Consider the following 16,563-nt stretch of genomic DNA (forward strand, 5'->3'; position numbering starts at 1 on the left):
CCTTAGGTTCCGATTATATTGCAGAAAAGTACTTTGAATATAATGGATCTGTCGTGCAACATCCTTTGAAAAATGACTTCAGGCAAAAGTGGGGAAGGGGCAGGAGGCGATGCATCTACACAAATTCTTCTGATCTATTTTGCAAAGATGAGATTTGTATGTTCTGACTGATTTACAAGTTGTGGGTTTTGCTTCAACTATCACTTCACCCGTGAAGCAAGCCTGGGGGAGTATCATCCGTCCGTCCGTCTATCTACCTATCTATCTATCTATCAATCATGCCGCCCACACTGCCCTAAGGTCTCTGGGTGGCTTACAACAATTTGAATTGAATAAAAACATAAAAAGATAAAAGCAATTAAAATACAATTAAAAATACAATCCTCTAAAAATTGCCATCAAGACACACAGTTGATATAATTTCAATTAAAAACCTTCTGGAACAGGAAGGTTTCGACCTGGCACCAAAACGTCATCAATACCAGCACCAGATTAATCTCCCTCAGGATCGCATTCCATAGTCTGGGGGCGGTTGCTGAAAAGGCCCTTTGTCTACAAGCTATCCCTCTTTCTTCCTTGAGGGATGTTTCTTTCAGGAGGGTCCCCTGGCTAGATATTAATTGTCAGGTAGGTTCATATAGAAAGAGGTGGTCCTTCAAGTGGCCAGGGCCCAAGCTGTTTAGGGCTTTATACATCAAAACAAGCACTTTGAATTGCTACTCCTTTGCTGTTCCATGTATGATTAAGGATACTGAAAGGTTTTGTTGTGTATAGGAAATATTACATACACATACCTTTATTGTTTATATCCCATACTTCCTATAATAAAAAAAAAGCTCACGTTAGAGCATGGAAATTATTCTCATTTCCTCTTTGCAAGAACCAAGTGAGAACTCAAGCCAATTCAAGCTACCTTATTGAAGGTAGACCAGTAAAGCAGGAATGGGGAAACCTTCACCCTCCAGGTGTTTTAGACTTCCATTCTCAGAAGTCCCGGCCAGCACAACCAGCAGTAATGAATTGTAGGAATTCATAATCAAACCCTACAGGAGGTTGTGGGTTTTTCGGGCTCTTTGGCCATGTTCTGAAGGTTGATCTTCCTAACGTTTCACCAGTCTCTGTGGCCAGCATCTTCAGAGGACAAGGGTAACACTCTGTGCTCTGGTGTAGTTTGTTTGGGAGTTGAGTATTTATAGCTGTTGGATCAGCTTTTGTCCTTTTCGGGAGATGGGAGATTATGGTGATCAGTGTGTTTTTGTTGTGGGTGGATTGTTTTGATAAGGAGGAGAGATTATCTGTCACTGTGATTGATGGGTGTCATTAGCTGGTGTGTAGTGATCACCAGTCCTTGTGGCTGGGTAGAGTTTGTTGACCTTTTGCAGGCTGTATTTTTCAGTGCTGGGAGCCAAGCTTTGTTGTGTTTTAAACTTTCTTCTTTTTTGTTGAAGCTGGTGTCTGTGGATTTCAATGGCTTCCCTGTGCAGGTTTTATTTCTCTAAGATGATGTAAATGGAGAGTTTACAGAATAAGGAGTTGCTCCCTTACCAGTGACATCAATCAAACAACAAGCAAGCAGACTTTTGGGGATCACCCTCTTTCCCAGCCTCTAGCATTTCCGCGGCATAACCATGTCAAGAAACTTGTAAACTTCCTGAGGGAGATGAGATACATTTACCATAGAAAGCCGATAATCTACATGAGTCTTTCAGAGGTCCTATAAAGGTCCATATCGCCTGTTCCTGTATTTGCATTGTTTTCTCCTCTCCTGTCTCCCCCCCCCCCCCGGCTCTTTCCCTCTTCCAAGGCAGCGGTACCCTTTCTCTCTCACTCTTTTTAGCCTTTAAGAGAGTTGGGCGCGCTCGGAACAGACGCTTGCTTGCAGCGGCGGCGCCGAGCATTTTGCTTTCCTGGCAAGAGGGCTGTGGGTCCACAGGAGAACTCGCATACCAAAACAAAGCTCAGGGAAATGGGGGCGACTCTGCTTGCGCGCCCCGACCCATTTTCAAAAGCAAGGCTGGCGTTTAAAATAAACCCGTCCGCCTGAAAGATGCCTCGCGACTCTTGTTTTGCAGCAAAAGAGTCACCAGGGTATGCTGGGTTCACACGTGGCCGCGCACCGGCTTCGCAAAGAAAGAAAGATGCGGAACCCCGAGTCGTCTTAAACCGAAAGGGAAAGAAAAGGGACATCTCCCTGGCGAGGAACGGAGAGCGGGCGGAGCTTATCGGGCAAAATCCAAAGAAACAAAAGACAAAAACACGTGGCACCTTAAAGACGAACTATAATATTTTAAGGTGAGCTTTCGTGGGCACCCTTTGTCAGACGTGCCCACAAAAGCTCACCTTAAAATATTATAGTTCTCCTTTTAAGGTGCCACATGCTTTTGTCTTTTGCCGCGTTTTGCTTCCTTTCTTTGGATTTTGCTTCCTAGGCTTGCACAGACCGGCAGGGCGACCTCTTCCAAAACCCCACCTCTTTCTAAAGCTGTTCCTCCGGTTGGCCCCGGGGACGGGGGGGCGGCACTCGCGGCGCCTTCTGGCGGCGAGGGCGGAGCCCGCGCGAGGCTTTTGCCGGCCTCGCCGGCGACAGACCCAAAGGAAAAGGCGGGAGAGGGAGGCCTGCGAAGCCTTCGGACCTTTCCGCGGGCTGCCGGAGGGGTGGTCCCCGCAGCACCCCCAGCAGCCGGAAGGCGGGAGCTGAAAAGGATCTGGGTCCCTGGGCCTGTGCGTCGCCTCGCCCTCTTGCCTGCCCGTTCCCCTTCCCCGGGGGAGCCGTTGTTTCCCCCCCCCATGGGGCGCCCCCGGCGCTGGAGAGCCGTGCAAGGGCTGCTGCGGAGCTGTTACGCGGAGGTGCTGCCGCTGGAAGCCTTCGTGGAGCGCTTGCAAGGGCAGGCGCAGGCCGAGGGCCCGCTGGTGCCGCTGGTGCAGGAGGGGGACCCGGCGTGCTACCGTCACCTGGTGGAGCGGTGCCTGGTGGGGCGGGCGCCGGGCTGCAAGGCTCTCCCCTCGCGGGTTGTGTTCCAGCAGGTAGGAGGCTTTCCGCTGGAAGGGAAAGGAAACGGTGCTGGGGCGGTGTGTGTGTGTTTGTGTATGTGTGTGAAGCACTCCGACGCTGCTTGTGGGTTTTGGGACTACAGTCCCCATTGTCCCCCAGCCAGCATAGAGTTCGCTCGGCTTGAGGGACGCCTGGAAAAGAAGTAAAAGAAAAACAAATCCCCCCCCCTGCCGCCAATCCAAATGCATAGGGGAAGGGAGGGGAATTCGTTTGTTTCTCTTCTACTTCTTTTCCCGGCGCCCCTCAAGCCGTGTGAACTCTGACTGTGCTGGCTGGGGGACAATGGGGATTGCAATCCCCAAAAACAGCACAGTTTTTTCAAGCCGTGCAAGTACTCAGGACAAGTTGTGTGCCTGAGAGGTAATACTGGTATCTCTTCCTCGGAGTAAAAGTTAAAATGATAGATTAAATAATTGCCATTAAATTCACAGTTCATAATACCTGAAATTAGTTATGTAAATTAAAGGCTTCATTCAGCCTAATGGCAGCACTGGCCCGGAGCAAGACTAGTCACCTGGCAATACAATAAGAGATGAGTTCCATAAGATCTAAGAAATCGAAGGGAAATTGTAAAGAAATACAAGCCGACTGATTCCTTTGACAAAGAACCTACAGTTTTAGAAAGTGAAGTGAGAGCTGTTCTCAAAGCACTAGGAGGAAATATACCACAAGGAGTAGGTGGGATACCAACATAACTGTTTGAAGCTATAGAAACTATCATAATCCTAACAAGACTATGTCAACAAATACAGTGGTGCCTCGCATAGCGAGGTTAATCCGTTCCGGATTAACCTTCGCTATGCGAAAACATCGCTAAACAGGAATAAAAAAGCCATAGAAACGCATTGAACTTTGTTCAATGCGTTCCTATGGCTTTAAAACTCACCGTTAAGTGATGTTCCTCCATAGCGCCGCCATTTTCACGCCCTCGGTAAGCGAGGGCAGGGCGCGAAAATGCAGCGCGGACCTTCCGGCGGCCATTTTGGAACTGCCGATCAGCTGTTCTCCCCCGCTTCGTTCTGCGAAAATCGCTAAGCGAATTGCTTAGCGATCATCGCAAAGCGAAAAAACGCTATGGGGCAATCGCTGAGCGAACACTCCAGCGATGGCCCGGACCCCCTCGCTATGCGAATTCATTGCATAGCGAAGCACTCGCTAAGCGAGGCACCACTGTATAGAAAACCGAACAATGGCCCACTGTCTGGGAATATTCTCAATATACGTTCCAATCTACAGCAAAGGAGAAGTTAAGGAGTCCAGTAACTATAGAACCATTGCATTAATTTCCCGTGCAAGCAAAGTAATTTTCAAGGTGTTTCAACAAAGACTTACCATATATGAAGTGAGAAATGTTGATATTCAAGCCGGATTCTTAAGAGGAAGATGCATTAGAAATTATATTGCAAATATATGTTGGCTACAGGAGCATATGAAAAACCATGTCCTCTGCAAATCAGTAACATTTCTTGCATGTGCAGTCCTGGATCTTAGGAACATACTACCTAATAATTTATCTTTGTCTCTGTTTTCTTGTTTTTTTAATTCAGAGACCCTGTATTTCTTGTTCTAGTAGTGATGCCAATGCAATACAATATGAGGTCTGAATGGTGTTTTTTCTCTCTTTGCTACTGCAGAATCGGGGTGTAGGTTGAGCTCAGTTTGGTTCCTCTGAGTGTCTGAGTAGATGTTCATTTCTGTTTCTTGGTAGGTTTCCAGTCTGAACGATGTTGTCGCAAGAGTCATTCAGAGGATATGTGAAAAGAAAAAGAAAAATCTCCTGGCGTCTGGCTATTCCTTATTAAATGAGAATAATTACCAGCTGTCCTGCATGCCAAATATCTATACCTACTTGCCCAACAATACAACCGAGACCATTCGCCAGAGTGTTCTCTGGGAAATAATTCTGAGCAGAGTTGGGGATGATGTCATGATGTACCTTTTGGAGCACTGTGCTCTCTTTATGCTTGTGCCTCCTAGCTGCTGTTACCAAATGTGTGGGCAGCCCATCTATGAACTAGCTTTAAGGAATGCAACACTGTCTTCTGCATTCTTCCGACAGAGGTATCCTGGGCCAACGCGTAGTGCTTTATCAGGTTACCTGCAAAAAAGGTTGAAGTCCTGTGGGAAGTTCCTAGCAACAGCAAACAGGAAGAAAGGGAACTCCAGAAGTCAGAAGTCAAGAAAAATACAGAAAGGTTTAGAGTGTGACTGTCGGTTATCTCCAATGGGTTATGAAGTTCATGGGCTAAAACCTGCAAAAAGCAAACCATTTGCAGGGATGAGTATTTGCAGAGAGAGTGTGCAAAGGTCCGATCAGTGCACATCTTTAACAGCACCATTGCTAAAACGGAAATGGACAGGTCAGTGTGGCACTAGTGCTAAAAGAGTAAAAATCATGCAAACAGAGGAAGAATTAGAAAAAGAAACGAGAAATCTCGTTCCAACCAAAAGCAAAAATATAGTCATGCTAGATGATGGTGGTGATGCTAGCACATCTAAAAGATGTGCAAGGTTGTGTACAGAAGATGGGTTAATTGTTGTGAAGTCTGTTCCTCAGAGCCCTGAATGTGGGGCACAGATGTCTAATGTACCTTATGCAGTACCTGATAATCAAGAATCTTTTTTATGTGATAAGATTCTAACGCTGGATAATGAGAGTGAAACACTCTGTGAATTGAACAGTAGAAGAGAATCCCGCACCAGACAGCCAAAGCTGAGAACAGGAGATTCTGATGTTTGTTTTGGACAGCCATTAGGAACAGAAATGACGAGTGGAGGACGTGGCTGTAAAACCCGTGTATCTAAATCAGTTCGGAATTCTGATCGCAGTTCTGTTCCGGTCACGTATATTGAGAGACGCTTTCTCTTGTATTGTCACCGGCAGCTGAAAGAGCGTTTACCTGAGTCTTTTATATTGAATCGTCTGAAAAGTTTTTCCTCTGGGGGAAGGTGGCTAGTGGAGGTGATATTCTTGGACAGTAAGATCACAAAGCAGCCTGACAGTATAAATCCTCGAAGCTCTGGTAAGAGAAAGAGGAGGATTCCAAAACGCTATCGGGAAATGAGAGGCCTGTTTCAAGAACTATTGGAGAACCACTCAAAGTGCCCTTATCTGAAGGTGTTAAGAAAGAATTGCCCTGTTTGGGTCTCTGAGTCAGTCCAGAAGAGCACAGAAGGAGAGAGTGACAAAGAGAAAGACCATCGCAAGGGGAGAAGCTCATCTGGGTCACACCAGGACACTACCCTAGAAAATTGCTTCAGGCTTGCACCAGATGGTTTGAATCCGTTTCCAGGAACCTCAGAAGATTCCATTAGAAAATCTGAAAATGCGGAGTTGAAGAGAAAAAACACTGAGGGGCAGATTTCCCCAGATTCTTCCAGCTCTGGCATCATGACGTTCCTTAAACAGCATAGCACTCACTGGCAAGTGTATATGTTTGTGAGGGAATGTATAGAGAGAGTGGTACCTGCTGCTCTCTGGGGTTCCAGCCATAACAAATGCCGCTTCTACAAAAATGTGAAAAAATTCATCTCTCTTGGGAAGTTCAACGTATTTTCTTTGCGAGAACTGATGTGGAAAATGAGGGTGAAGAATTGTGTTTGGCTCCGTCTGAACAAAGGTAACAGTGGCTGTTTTAAAAATGAAAGTAGTACCCCCTGGAGGCACTCCATAATATGGTCAAGATGTTAACTAGAGAAGGGGGTGTATTTGTATACGGACAAAGGGGGCTGGCCCCTGAGGCTGGACTGTCCACTCATGCATATGCTGCCTCTGCTCTCCCTTTCAATCGCTCCAGAGCACCCGGTCGGCTATCTACTCGTCAGCCTGGCAGGGAGACTTGTCTTCCCTCCTCCTGCCAGGAGCGGCTAGCTGACCACAAGCTCCGGAGCAATTGGAAGGGAGAGCGAAGCTGGCGGCAGTGGCGGCCACGTGAGTGGACCTTCATTACGTCCAGCTATGTGGGGAGTATTCGTATACAAATATGAATACGACCCCTATCTCTCTAATGCTAACCCAACGTAGGATTTCAGAGTTCTCTTGCAGACTCCTGAATTAGTCTTGCAAAGAAGCACACAAAAGTACAACCCCATGAGCATTTTTATTAGCCTGCATCTTTATCATGACTGTGCCTTCCTCCATTAGTCCTGGAATCTGCCCTTTCCAGGCTGAGGAAGTTGGCATTCCTGCTACAAAGCTGAGTGTTTTCCTGTGAAGGAATTGTTGATGTCGAAAGATTTGTTGCATAGTAGCATTGTGTTAATGTTACCCCAAACTAATACAATTGTATTACGAACAAATATTTATTCATGGTGTTGAAAACTTTACAGTTTATATACATTCATGTTATTAAAAAACCAGCAGTTGCCAATTAGGTTGTAATAAGCTAATAAACCAGAGTCTGCTGCAGTAAAAATGTCAAAGGCACTTTATGCGTATACCTGCAGCATTGTAAAATGGTAGCCTTTTTATTGTTCTTGATGACCTGAATTCTCAAAAATGAGGAGTGAAATCTCTTTGAATTGTTGCAGAGAATCTTGTGGTACCTTAAGGACTGATAGATTTTATCTGACACATGCTCCCATGGGTTGCAATAAAACAAGGTGCCCCGATATTCTTTATAATTTAAGGTGCCCCAATATTTATTTATTTATTTATTTATTTATTTATTTATTTATTTATTTATTGGACTTATATACCGCCCCATAGCGCTAGAAGCACTCTCCGGGCGGTTTACAATTTTAATTATACAGGCTACACATTGCCCCCCCAGCAAGCTGGGTACTCATTTTACCGACCTCGGAAGGATGGAAGGCTGAGTCAACCTTGAGCCGGCTACCTGGGATTTGAACCCCAGGTCGTGAGCACAGTTTTAGCTGCAGTACAGCGTTTTAACCACTGCGCCACGAAGCTGTTAATATTCTTTATTAAACATGGCTACCCCCCCCCCCGACTTGAAAGTTTTGGGTTTTTCTTACTTTAATTAAAAATTACAACATGAGGCAAACAATATAAAAAGAAAAATTACAGAACTAACAAATTAATGACATACATCCATTTTGTCAATACAGTAAAATACTATTTGCTCCCCCATCAACCAGGATCATTTCGAGAGAGAATCAATTTTTCTCCCATGCAGAGTTCCCTACCCCCTCCAGAACTGTATTGATTCTTGCAAAGATGCACGGCCTTTCCCTTTTATTAATGCACAGTCAATAAATGCTCCTCAGACATCTATAAAAATATTCTTATTTAACAATAAGGTTCTCAACTTTAAAATTATGTGTCAGCTTCTCATTAGTGGCTTTATTCCAAATTTCTTTATGCCATTCATTTAATTAAAAATTATATTTTGCTTTCCAGTTCCTCGATATTATATTTGAAATTTTCTTGAAATATTAGTATTATTCAGCAATCACTGTTAATTTTTGTTGCCACTAAATATGAATTCTGCATTTAGAACAGGGACATTTTGTTCCTTCTTCTGAACATCGTTTTCGTCAAGATCTGATGGCCAAATTCCTCTATTGGCTGATGGACTCCTATGTTGCAGAGCTGCTCCGATCTTTCTTCTACATCACAGAGACCATGTTTCAGAAGAACCTACTTTTCTTCTTCAGAAAAAGTATTTGGAGCAAGTTAGAAAGCATTGGAATCAGGTATTTATAATCAAAAGTATAATAGCTCAGACCCTGTCTGAAAAGATCCCATATCTTTACACTATCTCCTGTTCCTGAGTTTTTTTTTGCTGGAATTTATAAGGGAGTTCACGAAACACATTCACACAAGGTACAGCAGAAATAATTTGTGAAGATAGTTTGAGGGTGGCAGGTCTGATATACCTTTGGCACATTTTAGGGGGAGCTTTGTATTTAGATAGATGTGCACCATGTATGCAGCTTCCCAATTCCTCATTGGGAATTGACTCCATTCATCTCAGCTTTGTTTTGTTGTTCTTAAAAAAAACTCCAGGCACAGTCAAGATTATAAAAACATTGACTGGTATTATATAACAGATACTGTACAAGTTTTAACCAAAAAACCAAGTATCTGTTAAACATTGACACAGTATGTATGCTATTCCTAATATTGCCGGGCTTTTTAGCTCTGATGGTCTGAATTCTGAGATCTGCAACTGCTTATAGTACTGTGTGAAATTTCTTGATATTGTTCCCAAGGCCCCAATGACTATGGGGAGCACTGAAGTGTGCGTCTTCCAGAGGTGAGATGTTTCGATTGCCAGATCTCTGTACTTTATTAGTTTTTTCAAATCCTTTATTTTCAACTCTGACATCCCATGGAATTGCAATGAATGATCTGGACATTTCTTCATTCTTTTACTAGTACAGTGGTGCCTCGCACAACGGGCGCCTCGTAGAGCGATGAATTCGCTCTACGAGGCCGTTTTTGCGATCGCATTTGCGATCGCAAAACAATGCCCGTATAGGCTGTGATTCACAGAGCGAAGGTCGGTAAGCTGCTCGCTTACCGACCTTCGCTTTGCGACCCGCCAATCAGCTGTCCGGCGGGTCCAAAATGGCCGCCGGAACAGCCGAAAGGGGCCGGGACGCAGCGTTTTCGCGCCCTTGGTAAGCAAGGGGAGCGCGTGAAAACGCTGCGGAAGCCCCGAAATGGCTGCGCGCAACCATTTCGGGGCTTCCGGCAGCGTTTTCGCGCGCTCCCCTTGCTTACCAAGGGCGCGAAAACGCTGCGCCCCGGCCCCTTTCGGCTGTTCCGGCGGCCATTTTGGACCCGCCGGACAGCTGATGGCAGCCATTTTGGCGCCCTCGTGCGAGGGGAGGGCGCGAAAATGGCTGCCGGCCCCTGGGAAACATCGCACTACAGTGAGTATTCTATGGCATTGGAACGCATTAAACGCTGTTTAATGCGTTCCAATGCCTTTTGGTGTTCCGTAGTGCGATGTTTCCCACAGCGAAGGTTAATCCGGAACGGATTAACCTCGCTGTGCGCGGCACCACTGTATATCTGGTGTGTTATGTTCAAGGTGTCTGTCCATTTAGATCCAGAAATCCCACAAGATCTTGACTTCCTTATTTTCTGACACCTCTACCTGATGTTCTCATGGGTTTTTGGAGGCTGGCAAGTTATATTTTTTGCATAATGACAAGTGCTCTAACTTTGCCACTCTATCATGTCTGACTTTGTAATCTGTGCAATCTCTGGCCGTTCACAGATGAGGTGTGACACAGTTTCATCTTTTTATTTATTTATTGTATTTATACCCCACCTATCTAGTCATTTCGACCACAACATTTGCTGTTAGCACTAACTCCTTGGATCTTAGCTTTCATCCCGTTGGTTTGGAGTGCTTGTTCTTGTGCAGCAAAAATCAAGCCTTCGTTTTCTATCTTAAGGGTCCCCAGTTTTAGCCATGCCCGTGTTGAATTGTTATCATACTTTCCATCAATATTTCTCAGGTGTTATCCATGTAGTGGTTTATTTTTCCAGATGTTTAATTTCTTTTCAAATTGTTGTTTCTTACATTGAACCTTTGTTTCTGTTGTATTCTCCATTTTCACTCCTTTCAGTAATTTTTCTCTGCTTGTACTAATAATCATTTAGGCTTCTATTTTTCTTCCTCTGCCACCTGCTGTATTTACAGTAATCCACAGCCTCCAATTTTTTATGGTAAATATAATCTGTTCACATTGTTTTTTGGATGTACTGTGTGATGCATGTTCATTAGTTTCCATCTTTTACGATCCAATTCTTCTAGTTCTTTTTGAGTCTAATCTATTATTCCAGCTGGGTGTCTAATTACTGGAATGGCCCATGTGTTTATGGCTTAATTGTATTTCGCCCATTTAATTTTGATTTTTAGAATTTCCACAGCCTTTTGATATATTCTCTTTCTGTCAGTTCCTTAACTTTTGAGTGCACAATGTTGTTTGCTTTTAGTATTCCAAGGTTGTTGTTGTTGTTATCATTATCATCATCATCATAATTATTATCAGTATGCTGCATTTCTCCCAACAAAGGGACCCAAGGCGCCTCACAGCATTAAAATTCACACAGTTAAAATACAATAAATTAAATATTAAAAGACAAGTTAAACAATATATGATTTAAAATAAAATTAAAAGATTAAAACATGGAAATTAAAACATGTTTTAGATAGATCATTATGTGGAAAATAACATGATCTACTTTGTAGTCCATCAAAGACTAATGTGACCATCTGTTCTAGGAACCATCTGGCCAAAGTGCATCTTCGTGTCTTATTAAAGGAGGAGATCAAAACTCTGCAGCAGCAGAAGTGTGTTCCCTTGGCATCCAAACTCCGCTTCATCCCCAAGCCAAATGGACTGCGACCTGTGGTCAAGCAGAACGGTGTGGTAGGAGCGGAAACTTTCAGCAGAAAAGCCGGAGAAAAAAAGGTCTGAAGAATTACTTCATTATTATGTAGGGCTCAGGCATTACGTTTCCTCATTGACCAAAGAGATTCCTATGAGAAGCTCGCCAGCAGGATGTGAGGGCAACTGCATCTTCTGTCTCATGTTCCCCAGCAATAGGTATAAAAAACATCTCTCAAGAGGGTGGTGATACATACATGATCATCACTGACTAGTAGCCGATTGCCATTGATGGCTCTAAGCTTCATGGCTTGGTCTAATTCCCATTTAAAGCTGCCTCATCTGAAGGCCACCTGTACTTCTAATAGCAGTGAATTCTACAGTTTAATAGAATGCTGTGGGGTAGGTGACCCTTCCTTTTTATCCGCCCTGGAGCTTCCACCGTTATTCGATTTCATTGGACAACTCAGGCTTCTAGTATTACGAGAAGAGCGAGAAAACCTTGCTACATATTTTCCCTACGCTGTGCCTAATTTGATGCACCTCAGTCAAGTCTCTCCTTTTCCATAAGTTAAACAATCTCAAATGTTGTAGCCAAGCTCTGTGGTCCCAGTGGAGGTTGGTTAGTCCAGTTTCATGGAAGCAGTGGATCTGAGTTCTACTCTGGTTTTACAGTAGCTATCCAAGATTTTGAACCCTTTCCCCAAAATAGGTTCAGTCTCTTGGACAGCTCATTTAAATTTCAAGATAAATCCTGGAGCTGATCCACTGCCCTTCCAAAATCAGAGCCACTAGCTTTCATTGTCCAGTCCCTTGATAATTTGGGTTGTCCTTTTCTACACATTTTCTAGTTTTGCAGTATCCTTTTCTCAGGTCTGGTGGCTAGATTTCTACACAATATTCCAGAAGTAAAAGCAAAGCAAAAGCAAAGCGTGCTGCTTATATACCGCCCCATAGCGCTTCAAGCACTCTCTGGGCGGTTTACAAGTTAATTATGCAGGCTACACATTGCCCCTCCCCCAGCAAGCTGGGTACTCATTTTACCGACCTTGGAAGGATAGAAGGCTGAGTCAACCTTGAGCCGGCTACCTGGGATTGAACCCCAGGTGGTGAGCACAGTTTTAGCTGCAGTACAGCGATTTAACCACTGTGCCACGAGGCTCCTGTAAAGTAAAGATTCCCTTTGACAATTAGTCCAGTCGTGTCCGACTCTGGGGGCAGTGCTCATCCCCGTTTCCAAGCCGTAGAGCCAGCATTTGTCTCTAGACAGTTTCCGTGGTCACATGGCTAGTGCGACTAGACATGGAACGCCGTTACCTTCCCACCATGTGGTACCTATCTACTCGCATTTTAACATGCTTTCGAACTGCTAGGTTGGCAGGAGCTGGGACAAGCAATGGGAGCACACTCCGTCGCGTGGATTCGATCTTACTTAATCAGCGCACTATAATATTAGCAATTTTATTTCTTTTAAAATTCATTTCTTTTTAAATTCGGTGTTTTACTGTGAAATGTCCTTTTTACTGCAGTCACATAACAGATTAATATTTTCATAGAGCTGTCAGGAAGATGCCGATATCCCATTTTAGTCCATCTTCCACAGCTCAGATCTCATCGGGGCATATGTGAAGTTGGGATTTAGTTATTTGTTTTGTCTTGACATGCAGCAGCATAACAATTTGAACCTGTTTTGCCATTTTAATGCCCATCTGAACAATTTGAAAAGATAGTGTAGAATCTCTTTGCAGTATATTTTGTTGTTGCCATCTAGATCAGTGGTTCCCAACATGGGGTCCCCAGATGTTCTTGGACTACAGCTCCCAGAATCTCTGGCTAGCACAGCTAGTGGTGAAGGCTTCTGAGAGTTTTAGCCCAGGAGCAAACAGCCCCCACTGTTCCTAAGTTTTAGCCTTTGTGACCATGTTCCTACAGGTCTGGTCTACTCCTCTATACTTCTGCTTAACAACCTTCCTTCTGTTTACGTTTAATTTAATCTGTTTCCACTAAGCATATGTGTAGCCACATTGTCTTTTTTTTAAAAGTCTCCCACTTTCTTTCTCACTGAAGCACTCCAGTTATTTTCTGTCTTTGTTCTTAGAGCAGTTTCACTTTTTACGAACTCCTTCATGTAAATCAAGAAAACTTGCTCTTCTAGCCCTCTTACCTTCTTTCCAACAGAGCAACTGATCACTTTAAATGGGCATGTGTATAAAAATATTTTGCCACCATGCTAAAAAATAAGTATACTTCATATTTGTTTTTTCTTTGATCTTTCCCCAGATTCAGTACTTCAACACACAACTTAAAAACTTGTTTAGTGTTCTTAATTATGAACGAATAAAGAATCCCATGCTGCTTGGTTCTTCTGTGTTTGGAAAAGATGATATCTATGCAGTGTGGAAGAAGTTTGTTTTGAAGGTTTTGAAGTTGAATGCTGTATTGCCTAGATTCTATTTTGTGAAGGTATGATGTGAAAATCAGGGTCTTGATTGTTCTGAATATTTTCTCTAGCTTTTCCCCTCTCTTGAGTTGTTGTTTTTTAAACAATCCTATATACCCTTTGAAGGAACCAATCCACACTAAACACAGCAGAACTTACTCAGTAAACATGCATAAGATTGCACTGGAAATGTTGCCTTTGTATCTGCCTGTGGCTACCCAGTTTTGTAGATTGCTTGCCAGCATTTTAACCTATATGTTGTTTCCCTTTTTTCATACCAATTATTAAAAAGAAAGAGCTTCCATAAAGGCTTTTCTTCTCTGTGTAGAGACAGAGGGCCTCACTTACTTGGTGGCAAAGTTACCACCTCCCCCCCCCCCTTTTCTATAGCAGGCAGGAGAGACAGTCCTGTTGTGGGAAATACATTTTTGACTCTGGGAGAACTTTACACTTAATGGCTTTCATCCTCCTTTCTTAATTGGGGAAATTCTGGTATGCATGCAGACCAAAAAAAAGCCCTGGCAAGCTACATCTTTAAGAAGCAGTTAAGTTTCTCATGAAGGGAAAAGGAGTGCAATATATTCACATATTATAAAAGAAGGATAGTGCAGACAAGAATAACAACACAAGACTTCCTCCTTAGGCATAACTTTGAACAAGAGGCATGCAAGCGTTTCAGAGTAGTAAATGAAACAGCCATCCTTCACACATCTATAGATCCCTCACATTCCATAGGTCTCTCACAACCGTGAGGCTCTCTTGGCTTCTTGTCTGTCACGAGCAGGTCTCTGTCTCTGCATGAGACTTGCGTGTGTACCCAGCTTTGTGCAAGTCTTAACTCCATGGTGGAGCAAAGAGAAAGAAGGGAGCTTTAAAAAGTGCTGTTTTTGAAGAAGCCTGATTAGTGCCTATGAATAAGCATTAGCATCCTTGCCGGCATTGCTGACTCCCTGTCTCCTGCTGTTAACCTTTTCCTGGCATGATTTCACCCAGTAACGGGAAGCCTTTTGTTTGTGGTGCTGCATCTTGGCATGGTATGGCCGAAGGCATTCCCATGCCAATTCCCATAGAGGTTTTCCTTGAAAAGGAAGGGTTGAAAGTAGAGTTTCGGCTGCATACTAGTATGAGGTAAAATTCAGACCCAGGTATCTTAAGTTTTGCTTTGAGCAGACCTTTTGCACAATGAGAAACGGGATCTTGACCTGAGACAGCACCGACAAGCCCCTCTGACATACTGTACATGGCAGAGAGTATTGCTGGAATGTGCTAGCCCCAAAAGGATTCTGCCAGGATGGATAAATATCAAGGGTCTTTCCAAAAAACCAATTGCTTTAAATCACAGTTTAAATTGAAAAATCACTTATTTTCATTTAAATTGTCAAAAAAAATATCCAAGTTTAAAAACCTGTATCATGATTTAAATTACGATTTAAATCAACCTAATTTAAATCCAGTCCACCCAGGATTTTGTAGAAGTTGCCACTGCCATGGGGTTGTCTACATAGATATGTGTATGCATGAAAATGCAAGTGTGTGCTTGCATTTACACATACAGAAATATCCTGCAGCCATAGGAATGCCTCTGCCTATAACATGTACAGAACCTTTAGATGTCTCCCAGTAGCAGGCACATTTTCTACACAGCCTAGTGAGTTTCCGTGGTTGTACCAATTCCAGCCAAAGGATGGGAAGTCTTGCAGAAATTGTCTCCTCCAGCTTAGTTGAGGGGCATGAAATTCTCTCCCCTCCCTACCATTTTTCATCTGTAGTTTTACTCATGGAAGCCTCCTTCAAAGCCACCCTGAAAATCCCCATTTTCCATTAGGCTGCGGACTTTTTCCGCCTTTAGTGAAATAAGACATATTAAATATTAACTGTCAGTCATATTTTTCTTCCATTTTAGTGTCCAGCTTTTTTCTATAGCTTTTCTGTATCTACAATTGTATATTGTCAGCTTCTCAGGAAGGGAATGATGTTCTTGTTTGTGAAGAACTGTGCATGTTAATGCTGATGTATGTCATCACTATCATTTTAAGCAGAACATTTCTGTTCTTGTTAGAGAATGCTCAGCTGTCTCTCTTTCTCTCTTCTTTTCTTTTCTTCTTTTTTTGTAACTTTGATACAAATGCAGAACCACAAGTAATAACAGGATGGGTTTCTCTTCCAGGCTGATGTTATAGGGGCTTATGACAGCATTCCCCACAATAAACTGGTAGAAGTGATTTTGCAAGCTCTTTCTCTGGACGAGAAGACTACCTACAGTATACGACGCTATGCCGTTATCATAAGGACAAGAAATGGACTTATACGAAGATATTACAGGAGACATGTAGGGCAGTTCTTGGTTTCTTTTTATAGATGTCATGTTCCATTGTCATAAAAGCAAAGCAAACTACTGAAACTGGGTAAATTATAAGGTACATAGATATTCCCTAGACTTGATCATCTCTATGAAGACTATCTTTAAGAGTTATAAAAAAAAGCAGACCCACTGATTCACAACCCCCTTTTCTAGCCTCACTAATACCTTATGGAAAAATCCCATTCAAGAGTCCCACATATTTTAATTGGAATGTATTTGCAGGTATCTACTTATAAGGAGTTTATCCCTGATATGAAAGAGTTTATTAATCATCTTCAGGAAGTCACCTCACTGCGAAATGCAGTAGTAGTTGAGCAGGTATGTTTCTATTAATCATTCCTTCCCCCCTCCCCACCTGTGTTTTTACAGCTCACTTGATGTTTTTATATTATCTAA

General features: G+C 43.2%; 1 protein-coding gene across 2 annotated transcripts in view; it reads left to right on the top strand.

Annotated features, from left to right (window-relative positions):
- The first annotated feature begins 2,350 nt into the window (after positions 1-2,350).
- TERT (telomerase reverse transcriptase) overlaps positions 2,351-16,563 on the top strand; it is a 32,950-nt gene continuing 18,737 nt past the window's right edge. Inside the window, exons 1-7 of one of the 2 annotated variants that reach the window (XM_072998461.2) lie at positions 2,351-3,024; positions 4,761-6,672; positions 8,512-8,710; positions 11,260-11,449; positions 13,646-13,828; positions 15,973-16,134; positions 16,390-16,485. In XM_072998461.2, coding sequence (XP_072854562.2) covers positions 2,788-3,024; positions 4,761-6,672; positions 8,512-8,710; positions 11,260-11,449; positions 13,646-13,828; positions 15,973-16,134; positions 16,390-16,485 — 2,979 coding nt within the window. In that variant the 5' untranslated portion in view covers positions 2,351-2,787. The remainder of the gene's footprint in view (positions 3,025-4,760; positions 6,673-8,511; positions 8,711-11,259; positions 11,450-13,645; positions 13,829-15,972; positions 16,135-16,389; positions 16,486-16,563) is intronic. The other variant, XM_072998462.2, reaches the window with a different exon arrangement.

This window comes from Pogona vitticeps, chromosome 4 (assembly GCF_051106095.1).
Source record: "Pogona vitticeps strain Pit_001003342236 chromosome 4, PviZW2.1, whole genome shotgun sequence".
Taxonomy (NCBI): Eukaryota; Metazoa; Chordata; class Lepidosauria; order Squamata; family Agamidae; genus Pogona; species Pogona vitticeps.